The 13,926-nt window shown below is 48.0% G+C and overlaps 1 protein-coding gene across 3 annotated transcripts in view; it reads left to right on the top strand.

Moving 5' to 3' along the window:
• bcar1 (BCAR1 scaffold protein, Cas family member) overlaps positions 1-13,926 on the top strand; it is a 116,531-nt gene that overhangs the window by 33,804 nt on the left and 68,801 nt on the right. The window contains exon 1 of one of the 3 annotated variants that reach the window (XM_034196261.1): positions 12,307-12,631. The exons of the other annotated variants lie outside the window; for them this stretch is intronic. Coding sequence (XP_034052152.1) covers positions 12,620-12,631 — 12 coding nt within the window. The 5' untranslated portion in view covers positions 12,307-12,619. Of the gene's footprint in view, positions 1-12,306; positions 12,632-13,926 lie in introns of those variants that run through there. 3 annotated transcript variants of the gene reach the window in all.

Raw genomic sequence — 13,926 nt, 5'->3', positions numbered from 1 at the left:
ACCAGATTCAGAGCATGACCATGATTAATTCTCATTTAGCCCTGTGGGAATTGTGTGTGTGTGTGTTTGGTTGTGTGTGACTCTTTTGACCCCTAAATGCTGCTTGTGTTGAATTAAATATAACCTACCCTAATGTTTGGCCTCAGGTATTCAACAAATGTTACAGTCATTAGACTTTTTGTGAAAAAAGTGCACAGCTCTGCCTGCAAGTGGGGATTAAGAAACCTTATATACCTTCAAATGTTGACAGAAAATTCAACTTTTTAGTATTCCATGGTTGGAAATGTAATTAAGATGAGTCAAAGGCTTGTACCAGCCCAAGTTTAAAAAAGTCATTAGCCTGTGTAGTACAGTTCATGTTCATCACAAAATAAGACATGCAGCGTTTTCACCCGAGAGCCGCCATTTGTATTCTGTGCTCAAGGCTGAGAGAGATCACTTGCTGTAATAATAGGCGAGCTAACTGATGAAACCACATTCGCATGCACACACACCCACACACTCTCTCCAAGCTCATTAATTAGTGCGTGTCAGCCGCTGGACAGGGGTTAATGTAGTTATTAACCATGTGAATGCTCATCCACACACACACTGTCATACATCTGATTCTACTTGCATTTAAGATGGGAGTTTAATCTAGTCAAGGATGAAGGGCTGTGATGTAGAAGAAAAAGCCCCTTTCAGCAACGCTTAAGAATAGGAATTAAATGTCGACAAATAAAAATGTATATAATCTGAAATATTGGAATAATTAACCTTAGAGAATTACTTAGCTAAAGGACACTATGGATGTGTTTTGACCAGGAAAGTTATTTAATAAATACAGGAACATTAAGGAAAACAAAATGTGAATCATTATCAGCAGTATTGTAAAAATACATTATTCATTATTAATATATGGCATATTAGATGTACATGTAGGGGTTCACCAGGACAACCACAGTATCAGCTGCCAGCAGAGGTCGAAGTGTTATTGATAACTGCAGGGACCGATAAAAAGGGGACAATAAAAACCCTGAAACACATTTTTAAAGTCTTTAGACACCAAATACTTTATTCCCGGAACAAGTTATTATTACCTTCTTTTTTTTAAATAAATATAAGTATCAAGGGTCATAATGTCCAGTAAAAATATATTCCTCTATTAAAATAGGCTATGGTCTGCCATTTATTAGCTCTCTAAGTTATGTGCTGAACCAGCCAACTGAACTATTATTGGTCTTTTAGACCCAGAGATGATCAGTGGGGACCAGTCGACCTCCACCACAGTCGCTCTGATGCCACATGCACACAACAAGATGTAGTCACTGTAATTATGGATGCCTACAATTTTCAACGACCTGCAAAGTCCTCATCAGGGATTTCAGTAATTATTTTATGGCTATAATGTAAGACGAGTGAGCGAGTCACTCAGTTAAAAGAAGACGGATTGACCCAGGTCTTATAAGAAGTTAACTTGTTTCTTTTGTTTGTTTAAAACAAAAGAAGTAGCTAATTTCAATAAAATATATGTGAACTCTAGACTACAGTCTGTGTGCTGGACCCACACTTATGTCAAGTCAATTAATGAACACTGGAATGTATTTGATAGGCTAACACAGGGGCATTCTACTGATTAGCCATGAGAGTTTAAGTGCCAGGTTTCGCTTTTTGGCGACTTGCCTTTGGTTTGCTGGAGAACTCTTGTATAAAGTTTACTGCACCACTGCAGTGCTCTCATTGAAATGCATGGGGGGTGCATTTGTTAATGCAATGTTGGTCTCAAAATAGTCTTAGTCAGCATCATTTTGTGTCTTTGTGTCTTTCTGGTATTCAAAGACCTTCCAGGCCTGTAGAGATTCGATCAGATTACTGCAGAAAACCATCAATACATTGGTTTCTTAGTTGCATTTTAACATGTTTGGCTTAGCTAATCTATGAATCTTTTGTCTGTTTTATGTGTAACTCATAATTCTCAACGTCACTTTTCCACCAATACAATGAAACGTCGGGTTACGTATTGTAACCCTTGTTATATTAGCACAGGCGGAGCCCTCTACTGGACTCTATGGGTACTACCTTATCATGCAAGCATTCACCTACTGAGATTTCTATGGACGTAGCCGGCCCCGGGGCGGGCCTACCTGAATGCGTGCGCATCTCACTTCCGTATAAAAGGAGGCCTCGCCTCCTGACCACCATCCTACACCACTCTTCAGCGAGCGGTATAGGACAGACAGTGCCCCAAGGTAGAGGGCTCCGCCTGTGCTAATATAACAAGGGTTACAATACGTAACCCAACGTTATATCTCTCACAGCCCCGATGTATGCACGCACTGTCGTCCAGCACACCGTTCCACCTCACTGTCCCTGACCGGCTTTAGCAGCCACTGAGCCTCACTCACCTCTCTCTCGGTTGTAACCGTGGAGAAGTCTGGGCTGCGGCCGATAGAGCACACCCTGACGCGCTTGCCTCGCGAAAAAAAGTGTGCTCGAAAAAAACAGTGCTGAGGGCTCCCCTGCGTCCACCTATAGGCAGACAGGGAAAAAACCCCAGCCCTGTATGGGTTCACTATGCACTCTCCCTCCTGAATCCCTAAAGAGCACAGGGAGAATGCAAGTGCCCCCTATGTCCCCACACTCAAACACTGACCCTGTGCAGAGTGTGTAGAGACTATAGTATGGAGGGCTCTCCCCCTCCTGCCCCCAGGCAGGCGAGGGGAGCCCTCCAGCCCTGAAAAGGGCCCAGAGCACCCCACGTCCCCCGCGACCCTCCAGTGGTCCGGAGAAACGTAAGGGCATTTTACTCCCGGGGAGAGGGTCAGATGCCCACTGACCAACAGCCCCCCCCCCTCCTGACCAGTCCTGTGTTGCCCCAGCAAGCACAGACGCTGAGAAAGAGCCAGACATATCCAAGAGATAACACTTTATGAAGGGGCCTGGCGTTGACCAAGACGCCGCCGTGCATATATCCTCCACACTCGCACCGTTGAATAAGGCTGTTGATGCAGCCACAGCTCGTGTGGAGTGCGCACGGACCCCCGTGGGACAGGCTCTCCCTGCCTGCTCGTAGGCGTGTGCAATGCCTTCGCAAAGCCAGCCTGCCAGGCGTTTCTTAGACAGAGCTTTTCCAGTCACCCCCGCCCCCGAAGCACACAAACAGCTGTTCAGTGCGTCTCAGGGTAGTTGTGCGCTCTATATAACATGCTAACGCGCGCACCGGGCAGAGGAGGTGTAATTTAGCTTCCCTGGCCCCACCATGGGGTGGAAGACTAAATCCCCCCAACTGAATAACCCTCGACCTGAACGCACTCCTTAGGTTCTTGGGCACAAAGGAGGGGTTCGGTCTGAGTGTCGCGCCGCTCCGGTCACCCCGAATCAGTAAACAGCTCGGGTGCACCGACAGAGCGGTTAACTCGGACACTCTTTTGGCTGACGTTAAGGCAAGAAGCAATGCTGTCTTCCACGACAGTGCTTTCAGGGAGCAGAGCTCCAGAGGCTCAAATGGTTCTGTGACCAAAGCCTCGAGCACCAGCGGCAGGTCCCACTGTGGGGTGGAGGCGCGATTGCACCTGCCTCTTGAGACATCGGCCCCCAGAACTGGGGAATCGCCCAGGGCTGGCCCACCTTCATCTGCGTCATTTCTGAGTACCACGGAGCCCCGACGCGATCCGGTGCTACCAGGATGACTGCCAAACGTTCTCGCCTCACTCTCCCCAGGAGAGGGAAAATGAGACGCAACGGTGGAAAGGCGTAGAGCAGCTTCCTTGGCCATGGCTCGTGTGCAAACGCGTCCATCCCCAAAGGCGGGTCGTCGCTCAGGGCCATGGCACAGTGGCCGTTGCGCCGGCTGTCGAACAGATCCACTTCCGCTCTCCCGAACTGGGCCCAGATCTGCTTCACCATCTCTGGGTGAAGCACCCACTCGCCTGGCAGGGGGCCGCCCCTCGACATGAGGTCGGCTCCCCTGTTCTCCAGTCCCGGGATATGGAGGGCTCTCAGAGATAACACCACCTCTGATGCCCACAACCACAGCCTCTCCGCTGTGGCCAACAAGGCGGCGGAGCGGACTCCGCCCTGCCTGTTGATATAAGCCACTGTGGTGCTGTTGTCGCTCCTGACCAATACATGTCTCCCTTGAATTAGGGGCATGAAATGCTGGAGGACTAACACTACCGCCCGTAGCTCTAGGAGGTTGCTGTGTCATGTTTCCGTTAGAGACCAGCGCCCACCTATAGCTCTCTTCAGGCAGGTCCCTCCCCATCCTGTTCCCATGAACACTGTGATGTAGGAGCTTACCCATCCCAGTGGAAACCCCCTCCGGAGGCGCCCGGGAGACCCCCAGAACCGGAGGTTGCCCTCCACTGAGGGGGGGGATGGTCACCAGCCGCTGTTTGTGCCTCTTGGGATCCAAACGCAGGCTGGAGAACCACCTCTGCAGGCGGCGCATGTGCAGTAACCCCTACGGGACCACAATGTGAGCAGCCGTCATGAGACTCAAAGTCTGCATGACAGTTAAAGCTGTCACTGTCGCCCCCTGTCGCAGCCTGTGAACCGCCCGGAGAAGGGACGCACTTCTGCTCTCTGACAGGGTGGCGCGTAGCGCGCCTGCATCGAACACCACTCCCAACTATTGGTGAGGTATGGGGGTGCTCTTTTTTCAATTGATCGCAAAGCCTAATCTGGTTAGGTGTGTGATCAATTGTGCTGTGCAAAGCATTGCCTGTTCCCTGGACCCGGCCATGACTATGAGGTCGTCTGGGTAAAAGAAAAACTCTCATGCCGTGGGCGCGCAGCGGTTGAAGCGCAGTGGCCACACATTTACTGAACGTGCGTGGGGATAGGGAGTAGCCGAACGGTACTCTGTTGTACTCGTAGGCTATCCCCTGGAAGGCAAAACGCAGATACTTTCTGTGCTCCGGAGCAATTTCCACATGAAAGTATGCGTCTTTCAGGTCAATGGTGGTCAACCAATCGCCCGGTTTGCACAATACCCATTAACTGTTTTTATAGTTAACATGCAGCATTTTCTGCAGGCAATGTAGCGATTCGGGCTGCTGAGATCTAGAATAGATCTGAATTCCCCTGTCTTCCTGAGAACCAGGAAGTACATGGAATAAAGACCATTTTCTCTGTGCTGAGGGTGCACAACAGACACAGCCTGTTTCTGCACCAGAGCCTGAATCTCTGCTGAGAGGAAACCAATCTCCTCCTGGGAAGACAGATTTCCTCTCGCATGCCCATAAAAGGAGGTGGGATGCTGCAAAACTGGAGTGAATAGTCCCGTTTCAGCGTCCTGTCCATCCACTTTGTTAGTACACAGCTGAGTTTCAATTCCCCATAACATTGTGTTAATGGAAAACCCTCAGCTGTGGGGCCGCAGCTACTGTGGTACTCTCTGGTGACCCGTTCCGCCGCAAAACTCCCCGTGAAGGGAAGCTTTACCCATGGAGGGTCGACACAGAAAGGGCCGATTATTTACTGAGGTCCCTGAACGCACCGCCGCGCGCTCCACCATAATGCTGTTTTTACCACTATGGTAAACAGCATTTAATCGGAGTCTTTATAGGCGTAGTGTGTTCTGCTGAGGTCCCTGAACGCACCGCCGGGCGCTCTTGTGTGAGTGCGGGCTCCGCCATAATGCAGCCTTTACCACTATGGAAAACTGCATTAACGGCCCGTCCACACTACAACGTCTGCAGCGTCGACAGCGTCGACAGCTTCAATCTGCCCATTCACTTTGAATGGGGTGACGTCACGTTGCCGCTTTTTTTCGCCGAACTCAATTGTGGGTAGCATAGCGGTCCGTCTCCGCCGGAGACGCCGGAGTAGCCAGCGCCAGCCAATCAAATCCCGTTTCGGAAAATCTGACAGCTCAAGCCGTAGCCAATCAAACCGCGTCTAAGCTGGGAGAGATATCCCGCCGTTCATTTCTATATTTCAAAAAAAGATGGAGGAGAAACTAATTATTGCCGTAGCAAATCACCCGGTTTTGTATGACCAGACCCTCTTCACCTACCCGGATACAAACCGGAGGAACCAGGCATGGAGGGAGGTGGCAGAGACAGTGGGTGAAACTGGTAGGTTTTCGCCTGTTTGGGGAGTTTATATATATATTCCCATAAAATCCCCGGGGGTTTTTGCTTTGTATGTCGGGGGCGGGAGATTCATGTGATTGGTTGTTGGTCGCGTTTTGAATAACATCCCCAGCTCCAAGCTTTTTTTGAAGCTGTAGTGTGGACGCTCAGTCAGGAGCTACAGCTGGGGCAGCGAATGGGGAAACAAAAGACACTCAGATTTGGATACAGATCAACCTCATTCTTGTTAGAAAACGTAGTGATCTGTGCATTATACAGGGAGGAGGCGGGATTCGCCCTCTCGTCCCGGGCGGAGAGATTTTCTCCCCCCGCCAGGCCAGTCAGATCCGTGAAGACGGGCAGCCCGTCCCCGTGAGTGCCGGCACGCCGGTTCCACGGGGTGGGCTGAAGAGGTGGAGGGCGCCGCGAGCACGAGATCTCCGTGCCGGCACCTCTCCCTTCGTCTCACCGTCGCGCCGCGCTCCCTCGTCTGCAGAAAAGCCTGTGAAGGGGCGCGCGCTGCGGTGACTCTTCTCTCTACTGAGGTCTTTGACGCACCGCGGCCCGCCCTCAGGGGAGGGGGGCCGCTCATGCCGTCACAATGCCGTCTCTTCGAAACGGACATTATGGGAAAAGCGGAATTGTGGAGAGATTACTCTTACTCTGGGATAAATGCAGTCGTTCTCACTGAATGCATTTTCCCAACACACACATCACTCTAGAACTAGAGTTTACAAACGTAAACGACCATCTACGACCATCACTCTCTGATTCCGTGGCCGAGACCCTCATTCATGCATTCGTCTCCTCCCGGTTGGATTACTGTAACGGAGTCCTGTTCGGGGTTCCCAGTAAAGCCCTGGACAGGCTCCAGTATGTGCAGAACTCGGCTGCCAGGGTGCTCACTCACACCAAGCCCTGGCAGCACATCACCCCCACCCTGATCCACCTACACTGGCTCCCAGTCAAGCACCGTATCACCTATAAACTCCTTCTTCTGACTTACAAATCCCTCCATGCCCTCGCCCCCCAATACCTGTCTGACCTTCTCCGCTACCACACTCCATCCCGGAAGCTAAGATCATCTGGACAGGATCTCCTCTCCACCCCCCGCACCAGGTTGCGGACTTTTGGTGACAGAGCCTTCAGTGTGGCATCCCCCACCCTCTGGAACTCTCTCCCCCCCGAAATCCGCGGCGCCCCAACCCTGGACATTTTCAAAAAAGCCCTCAAAACGCACCTTTTTACCAAGGCTTTCGCCACTGTATAGTTAGTTTAATAGGTTTATTTTTCCGCTACTTCCCCCCTCCCCACCCCCTTAACCTGTCTGCCTTTTTTCTCCTCCTCCCCCCCCCCCTACCCGACTTGTAAAGCGACCTTGGGTTTCCTGAAAGGCGCTATAAAAATATTATTTATTATTATTATTATTATTATTATTATTATTATTAAACCACCGTTCCCCTGCGGAGGTCCCTGAACGCACCGCGCCCACTCTCACGAGGGCCGCGCGCCCACGTATTAACGCTGTATTTCCCATTCAACGGTGAAATGCATTAATTGAAGCTATTATACCAGGCAAGGTGTGTTGCACGCCGGCAATAGCGTCTCTTGAACCCGCACAGTGCTTTAACAGCACTCGGTTTATTCCACTCACGTGCACACGCCCACCTGCTGGCTCCCTATACTGGGGTTTACAGCGGGGGCGGGGAGTGTAGGACAGTGTTTCTTCCGCTGGGGATGGGCAAGAATCAGCCACGCTGCGATTACTCCTTATCCGTGAGCAAGGAGATCGATCTATAGAGCTCTTCTGTAAAGACGGGGGCTCCCAGAAGATCAACACGGTCCTCTTTGGAAAAATGCCATGCGACGTGATATCCCAGGGACATCACAAGGCAGGCAGCAGCGGCGGCCTGTGATGAAGTAGGGTCAACCCTATATCATGTGAAGCCACCGAGCACCGGTCCCCGGGGGAACCGGGCCTGGGGAAAGGCTCGTGGACCAAGCTACTTATTCGGCCTTGCGGCCCAATAATCGCTCTGACCTGGTGAGGCGGGGGCATCTCTAGCAATGAGCGAGTAGCCCACACACCCGCCGCCATGATCATCATCCAGGGAGAGTACAGCCCTGGGCGGTGGACTTCCATGGACGCCGGACTCGGAAGGAATGGCGAATGTGAAATGGCACCGCCTCGGCCATATCCTGGTCCCCCAAACACTCGAAGCAGAGGTGGTGGGGGTCGGCGCCCGCTATCTTTCTTTCTCTTTCTTCCTTTCTCTCAAAAAATACGTCTCGGACTCAGTGCTAGGCTATCACCTCCGCTCGCTGAAGAGTAAAGGAAGTGAGATGCGCACGCATTCAGGTAGGCACGCCCCGGGGCCGGCTACGTCCATAGAAATCTCAGTAGGTGAATGCTTGCATGATAAGGTAGTACCCATAGAGTCCAGTAGAGGGCGGAGCCTGTGAGAGATATAACACAATGTTACCAAAGGTGCTTCTTTGTTGCGAGACAACACAAAGATTTGAGCCAGACACACATCATAGCTGATTGTTTGTCCATTTTCCATCATAATTTTTCGGTACAGGTATAGACGTCCTAAATCTGAACTGAGAGTGAAGACAGAAACTTCTTCAGTGAGACCATTACCATATTCAGATTCACATTGACCTATATCGCTTATCCTCAATGACTGCTTTCTGTTCTTCTATGACTGTGTGTGTGTGGTAAGCATTTATTTCGCTCTCATTTGTAGGTCAGTGTGACAGAGGCTGTTGTTGTCCAGTGCGTTGCTCAGAGAGGGCAGAGCCCCGGTAAGTGTGTGTGTAGGTGTGAGGAATGTTCTGCTTGGCATCCGACACACAGTGACTTCTGTTCCTCAAATATTAGGGAGGACCATAGGGTAGACTGCCATATTTGGACATCCTACATTAGATACAGGCAAAACTACTTTTTTTTATCTTAGTCATTTGTAAATTAGTGTTCATTCATCTAATGAATTTTAGATAAAGGTGAGACTTCTACTCAAGGACAGTGGCTGTTGACTGCTGGGACCTACAGTATAATCATAGTGTGTTGTGTTGAAGCACCCCATTGTTTTAATCCTGAGTCATTACCGTCTGAGAACACTGCTGGCAATTTTCTGTAATTTTCTTCTTGTCCACAAACCAGAGGTAAATGCATTCTCTATTGTGTGTATCGACGCCTGACATCTTCTTCCTCAGTGGCATAGAGCTTCATTGTTGTCCTAAAAAACCCAGAGACGCAGTTTGGCATGTCTACATTTCCTGTTACACCAAGGTGGACCTTCATCATATCATTAAACATTCTTGTCAGAATTAGCATGCTCTCAGACAGATTTGTCAACTAGTTACACTCCATTTCCGTCTTCAGTCTGACATTGCCTTCATTTTAACCAATTTGCTTTCGTGTAGGGGATTGCAATATTAGAAACCAATGTACCTTCCTGAATCGAACAACATTCAAGATCAACTCTTACGGCCCCTACACACGGCGGCGTGCGTTGCCGCTTCAACGCTTCTGCCCATTCACTTTGAATGGGGTGACGTCACGATTCGCCGAACTGCATTGTGGGAGCAAAGCATAGCTTCTCTCGCGGTGCTCGCTGCAAAAGTAGAGCAATGTTCTACTTTTGCCGCCTCGACGGAGGCGTCAGCCAATCAAATCCCGCGTATGCAAATCTGACAGCACAAGCGCTAGCCAATCAAACCGTGTGTATGTTGGGAGAGCCAGACCGCAGTTATTTCCCATATGTAAAAAAATGGAGGAGAAATTATCGTGGCGGTAGGGAATCACCCGGTACTATATGACCAGTCCCTCTTTACATACAGGGATACAAACCGGAGGAGCCAGGCATGGGGGGAGGAAATGGAGTTGACTGGCGTTGAGCCATAGTATCGACGTCCTGAATCAAGATATTGTTTGTATTTAGTTTTTTTGGCAAAGTCACTGTGCCTTTCCTTTTGACCTGCAAAAGGGACTGCTCAGGAAAATGTATGAAATATAACATATTCTTTTATTGTGTTAATGTGCAATGTGTGACAATAAGCACTGTACAGAATCACCCCAGAGCCATTTAAAAATACAGTTCATCCAAATGTACTCTAAAGCCACTTGCAGTATACTGTATCTCCCCTTTACATCTCTCAGAGTCTCGCAGAGTATACAGCCTGTTTTTTCCCCCATTTTATTCCATTTTCACTTTTTCCTCTGTTGCCTTACTTATTTCCACATTTCTGGTTGAATATGAATAATACAAGCAGCACTGCAGATTTGTTATTGATGGTGCATATAGCGCTCATGGGGTTTGGCGGTTGCGTAGTGACAGAATATATTGAAGTGTTATTCTTCAGTATATAATTCTATCAGAAATAAATAATCTCTAATTTGGTTAAAATCTGTCTTTGTGTGCAGTTTTTGTAAATTCTCTATTCACTCTGAAACACTGCCGAAAAAACCAGACCAAATATCTTCTTCTTGTGTTTTTTCATGGTGCTGGGAAACACTGACTGTGGATCAAAGGGAAAGATGTGTTTTGATTTAATCTATATTTGACATGGCTTCAGGGCCCAGTTAGTGGTTCAAACTGAAAATAAACAAGCAGCCCATTCAGAAACCTCCTGTTGAAAACCCCCTCAATTGCCCTGTGGACGACCCTCAGAAAGTAAGGACCTAACCTTTGATAGTGTGTCTGTGTGAGGGTTGGGGGTCAGAGATAGGAGCTTAGCAAGTTTCTTGGTGTCACAATGTCATGAGCTCCAGTCTCATGATGCAGCAGTCCAACTTGTTCTCACTGAGCTAAATATGTCCTTGGTTAATTATGTAAAGACTCAGGTATGAAGACTCCTTAATGGCGCTCTCACTGTACCATGACCAAAACTGAATTATTGAGTCCAATCAAATTACAGTATATCACCAGTTACATTACATTACATGTTACTTGTTAGACGCTTTTATCCAAAGCAACTTACATACTCAATACTGTGGGCAATCCCCACAGGAGCAATTTGGGGTGAAGTGTCTCAGGGACACAACGACTTGCTGACTGCAGTGGGGTTTGAACCTGTGCTCCCCTGATCCGAACACCAACGCACTAGACCACTGCGCCACACGCGTCCCATTATTCATTTTGTTTTCATTAACTCATGACTTTGTGAGAAAGATATTAATGGACATATTTAAAAAAATAGATATATGGAGACACAAACTAACCTTTCGGCACATCTGTATTATAGTACTGTGTTATTAATGTATGTATATGTGGATATTATGCTCACAGCTGAAATCGGACAATAATATCTAGCAGGTTACTGGATTGTTCCAAATATCATTACAACTCCCCTCTTTTTAGGTCTACCATAGTGGTTTCCAGCAAAGTTATAAGTCAACTTTTTGCAACATTCCATTTTTACTTAATTTGAAGCGTCAATATCTTGTAATCATTTTTTATGAGCTTTATTCAAAACGGCTGATTGAACATTTTCAGAAGAATACCATTGTAAAAACTGCTCTCTTTAAGCTCAAGGTAACATTTAATGTATAATTCACTTCAGATTCAGATATAGGTATAATAGAATCATTATTTCTCATATTTCTTGAGTTGTTTGCTTGACTGTTGAATTGTTTACATTTTTGCAGTGTAATTTAAGAAGTTGCAATAGCAGTTATTAAGTATGCATTTATAAGTGCTATTAAACATTGGTAACATTCTGAGTTGTTATTGTCATATGCACAATAGCTACAGCATAGTTTCCCAAGTCCCAGACTCCTCCAACAATGCAACATACAATACCCATTAAGACATCAACAATAAATATAAACAGTGCAAATAGAAACAGAAATAAAATAGTGCAAGAGAATGGCAGAAGAGAGACAAGAGGAACTATCGGAAACTATCTGACCAGTTTTTGTTCTGCAGCAGCCCTGGGTTGGTTAGGGTTAGTGACCCTTTAAGGCAGTTTTTACGGAGGACCAGCACTGAGGGTAGAGACAGTTAGCTGTTACTGTTTGCTCATGGGCAGCACTGTCCGTCTCTCACAGCCAGGGGGAGAGAGAGAGAAGGGGGGAGAAGGGATGGGACAGTGGGAGGGCAGAGCTAATTAACATGAGAAGAGCTCCTCTGGCCAATGGCCAGACTGGATCGAGGGAATGTCAGGATCCTGCAGGAAGTGACGTGTCGGGTTACACACTCCTCCCTCTTTTCCTCAGGCAAGAGAGAGAGGGAGATCAAGGGAGAGAGAAGGGGGCGAGCGGGGTGGAAGTAAATTGGCCAAGCAGCAGTCTCATTCTTGCTGTGTGAGATCACGGAGCAGCAGAATGTGTCGGGGTCTGCTCCACTGCTGAAAACAAGACTGAACAAGGCAGAAGGAAACACACAGGAGGGAGGACTCAGGGAAAGGAAAGGAGGGCGGAGCAGGAGACCTGGAGGACTTTTTGGGATCTGTTGGGATCTACTCTGTGCTGAGGATCGAGTTGGCAAAGTGTCTCACAGGGGCTGAGCTACAGCCCTGCCCCGTTAGCACCGCCGCCTCACTGCAGCAGGGACAAAATGAACTATCTGGTGAGTGTGTGTGACAGAAGCTGAATCCCTGGGAGAGAAAAAGTCCTGTGCCTTTTCTTGGTGTTTGTCTGGTCCTTCATCCCCCTGTGGCTCAGTATGTGTGTGTGAGTGTTTTAGCAGGACCAGCTATGTCCCAGCTGTGCAGGGACTGAGGTAGGAGGGGGGGGGGGGGGGGGTCGGAGTATGAAGAAAAGGAAAATATGAAGAAGGGGGAGGAGAGGGACTAAAGTTAACATTTTTTCTGCGGATTCCTACCTTTTGTTGGCTCAGCCGGGAGTACGTGTGTGTGTGTATGTGTGTGTGTGTGGTGTGTGTGTGTGTGTGTGTGTGTGTGTGTTTGTTTATTTGTGTTGTAATGGGGTCTGAAGTCAGGACACACTCTGACTTTTGCTGTCCTGTAAAGGAATGTGCAGACAAAAGATAAAAGTTGACAAACAATCATCCTGTTTCTAGTGCTTATCTCTTATCATCTTGTTTTTTGTGGAAATAGTTTGAGTACGTAAATTAAACACTTTTATGCAAGGCATTTGAAGATATCTAAATTCCTATGTCATTAGATACAAGCAATAAAACATTCAAAATCAGTTCTGAGTGTCTGGGACAGATCTAGGTTGCATACAGTAGAAGCAGAATTTAGGAAACGTTTGTGACTCAATTCCCTTGATCCCCTTAAGAGCTTTCCTTTCTGAATCTTAAAGACACAACACACTTGTTTTCTTTTCAACTTTCTTTCTATCAGAATCGGAAAACAAAGCATGGGGGACGTCATCTGGTTGATGGCAGAAAGAAAGAAAGAAAGGAGAGAGAGAGAGAGAGAGAGAGAGAGCCATGGTCTGTCTTTCTGCTGACTCAGAGGAAAGTGGGGAGAAATGAAGGTTTTATGGCTCGAGGACGGGGGCTGGGAGAGGGAAACATGCTTCAGTAAAACAAGAGCAGAGAGGAAGAAGAGAGCAGGACGAGATGATATGTGCGAGTATTGAATATGACATTGATTTAGTGAAGCAGAATGAGACTGGGGGAATGCAGGAAGAGAATAACGGTTTAGTGAGGAGGGAGTTAAAAGTCCTTAGAGTAAAGATCGGGAAAAAAAGTCCTTCCCTGCTATTGTTTAAAAGCTCCTGCGTCAGTGTTGGCTCACTGCTCATGACATACCACTGTGTGTGTGTGTGTGTGTGTGTGTGTGTGTGTGTGTGTGTGTGTGTGTGTGTGTGTGTGTGTGTGTGTGTGTGTGTGTGTGTGTGTGTGTGTGTGTGTGTGTGTGTGTGTGTGTGTGTGTGTGTGTGTGTGTGTGTGTG

This window comes from Gymnodraco acuticeps, unplaced genomic scaffold (assembly GCF_902827175.1).
Source record: "Gymnodraco acuticeps unplaced genomic scaffold, fGymAcu1.1, whole genome shotgun sequence".
NCBI classification, from domain to species: domain Eukaryota; kingdom Metazoa; phylum Chordata; class Actinopteri; order Perciformes; family Bathydraconidae; genus Gymnodraco; species Gymnodraco acuticeps.
The sequence above is the reverse complement of the archived record's forward strand: the minus strand, read 5'-3'. Positions and strand labels throughout refer to the sequence as shown.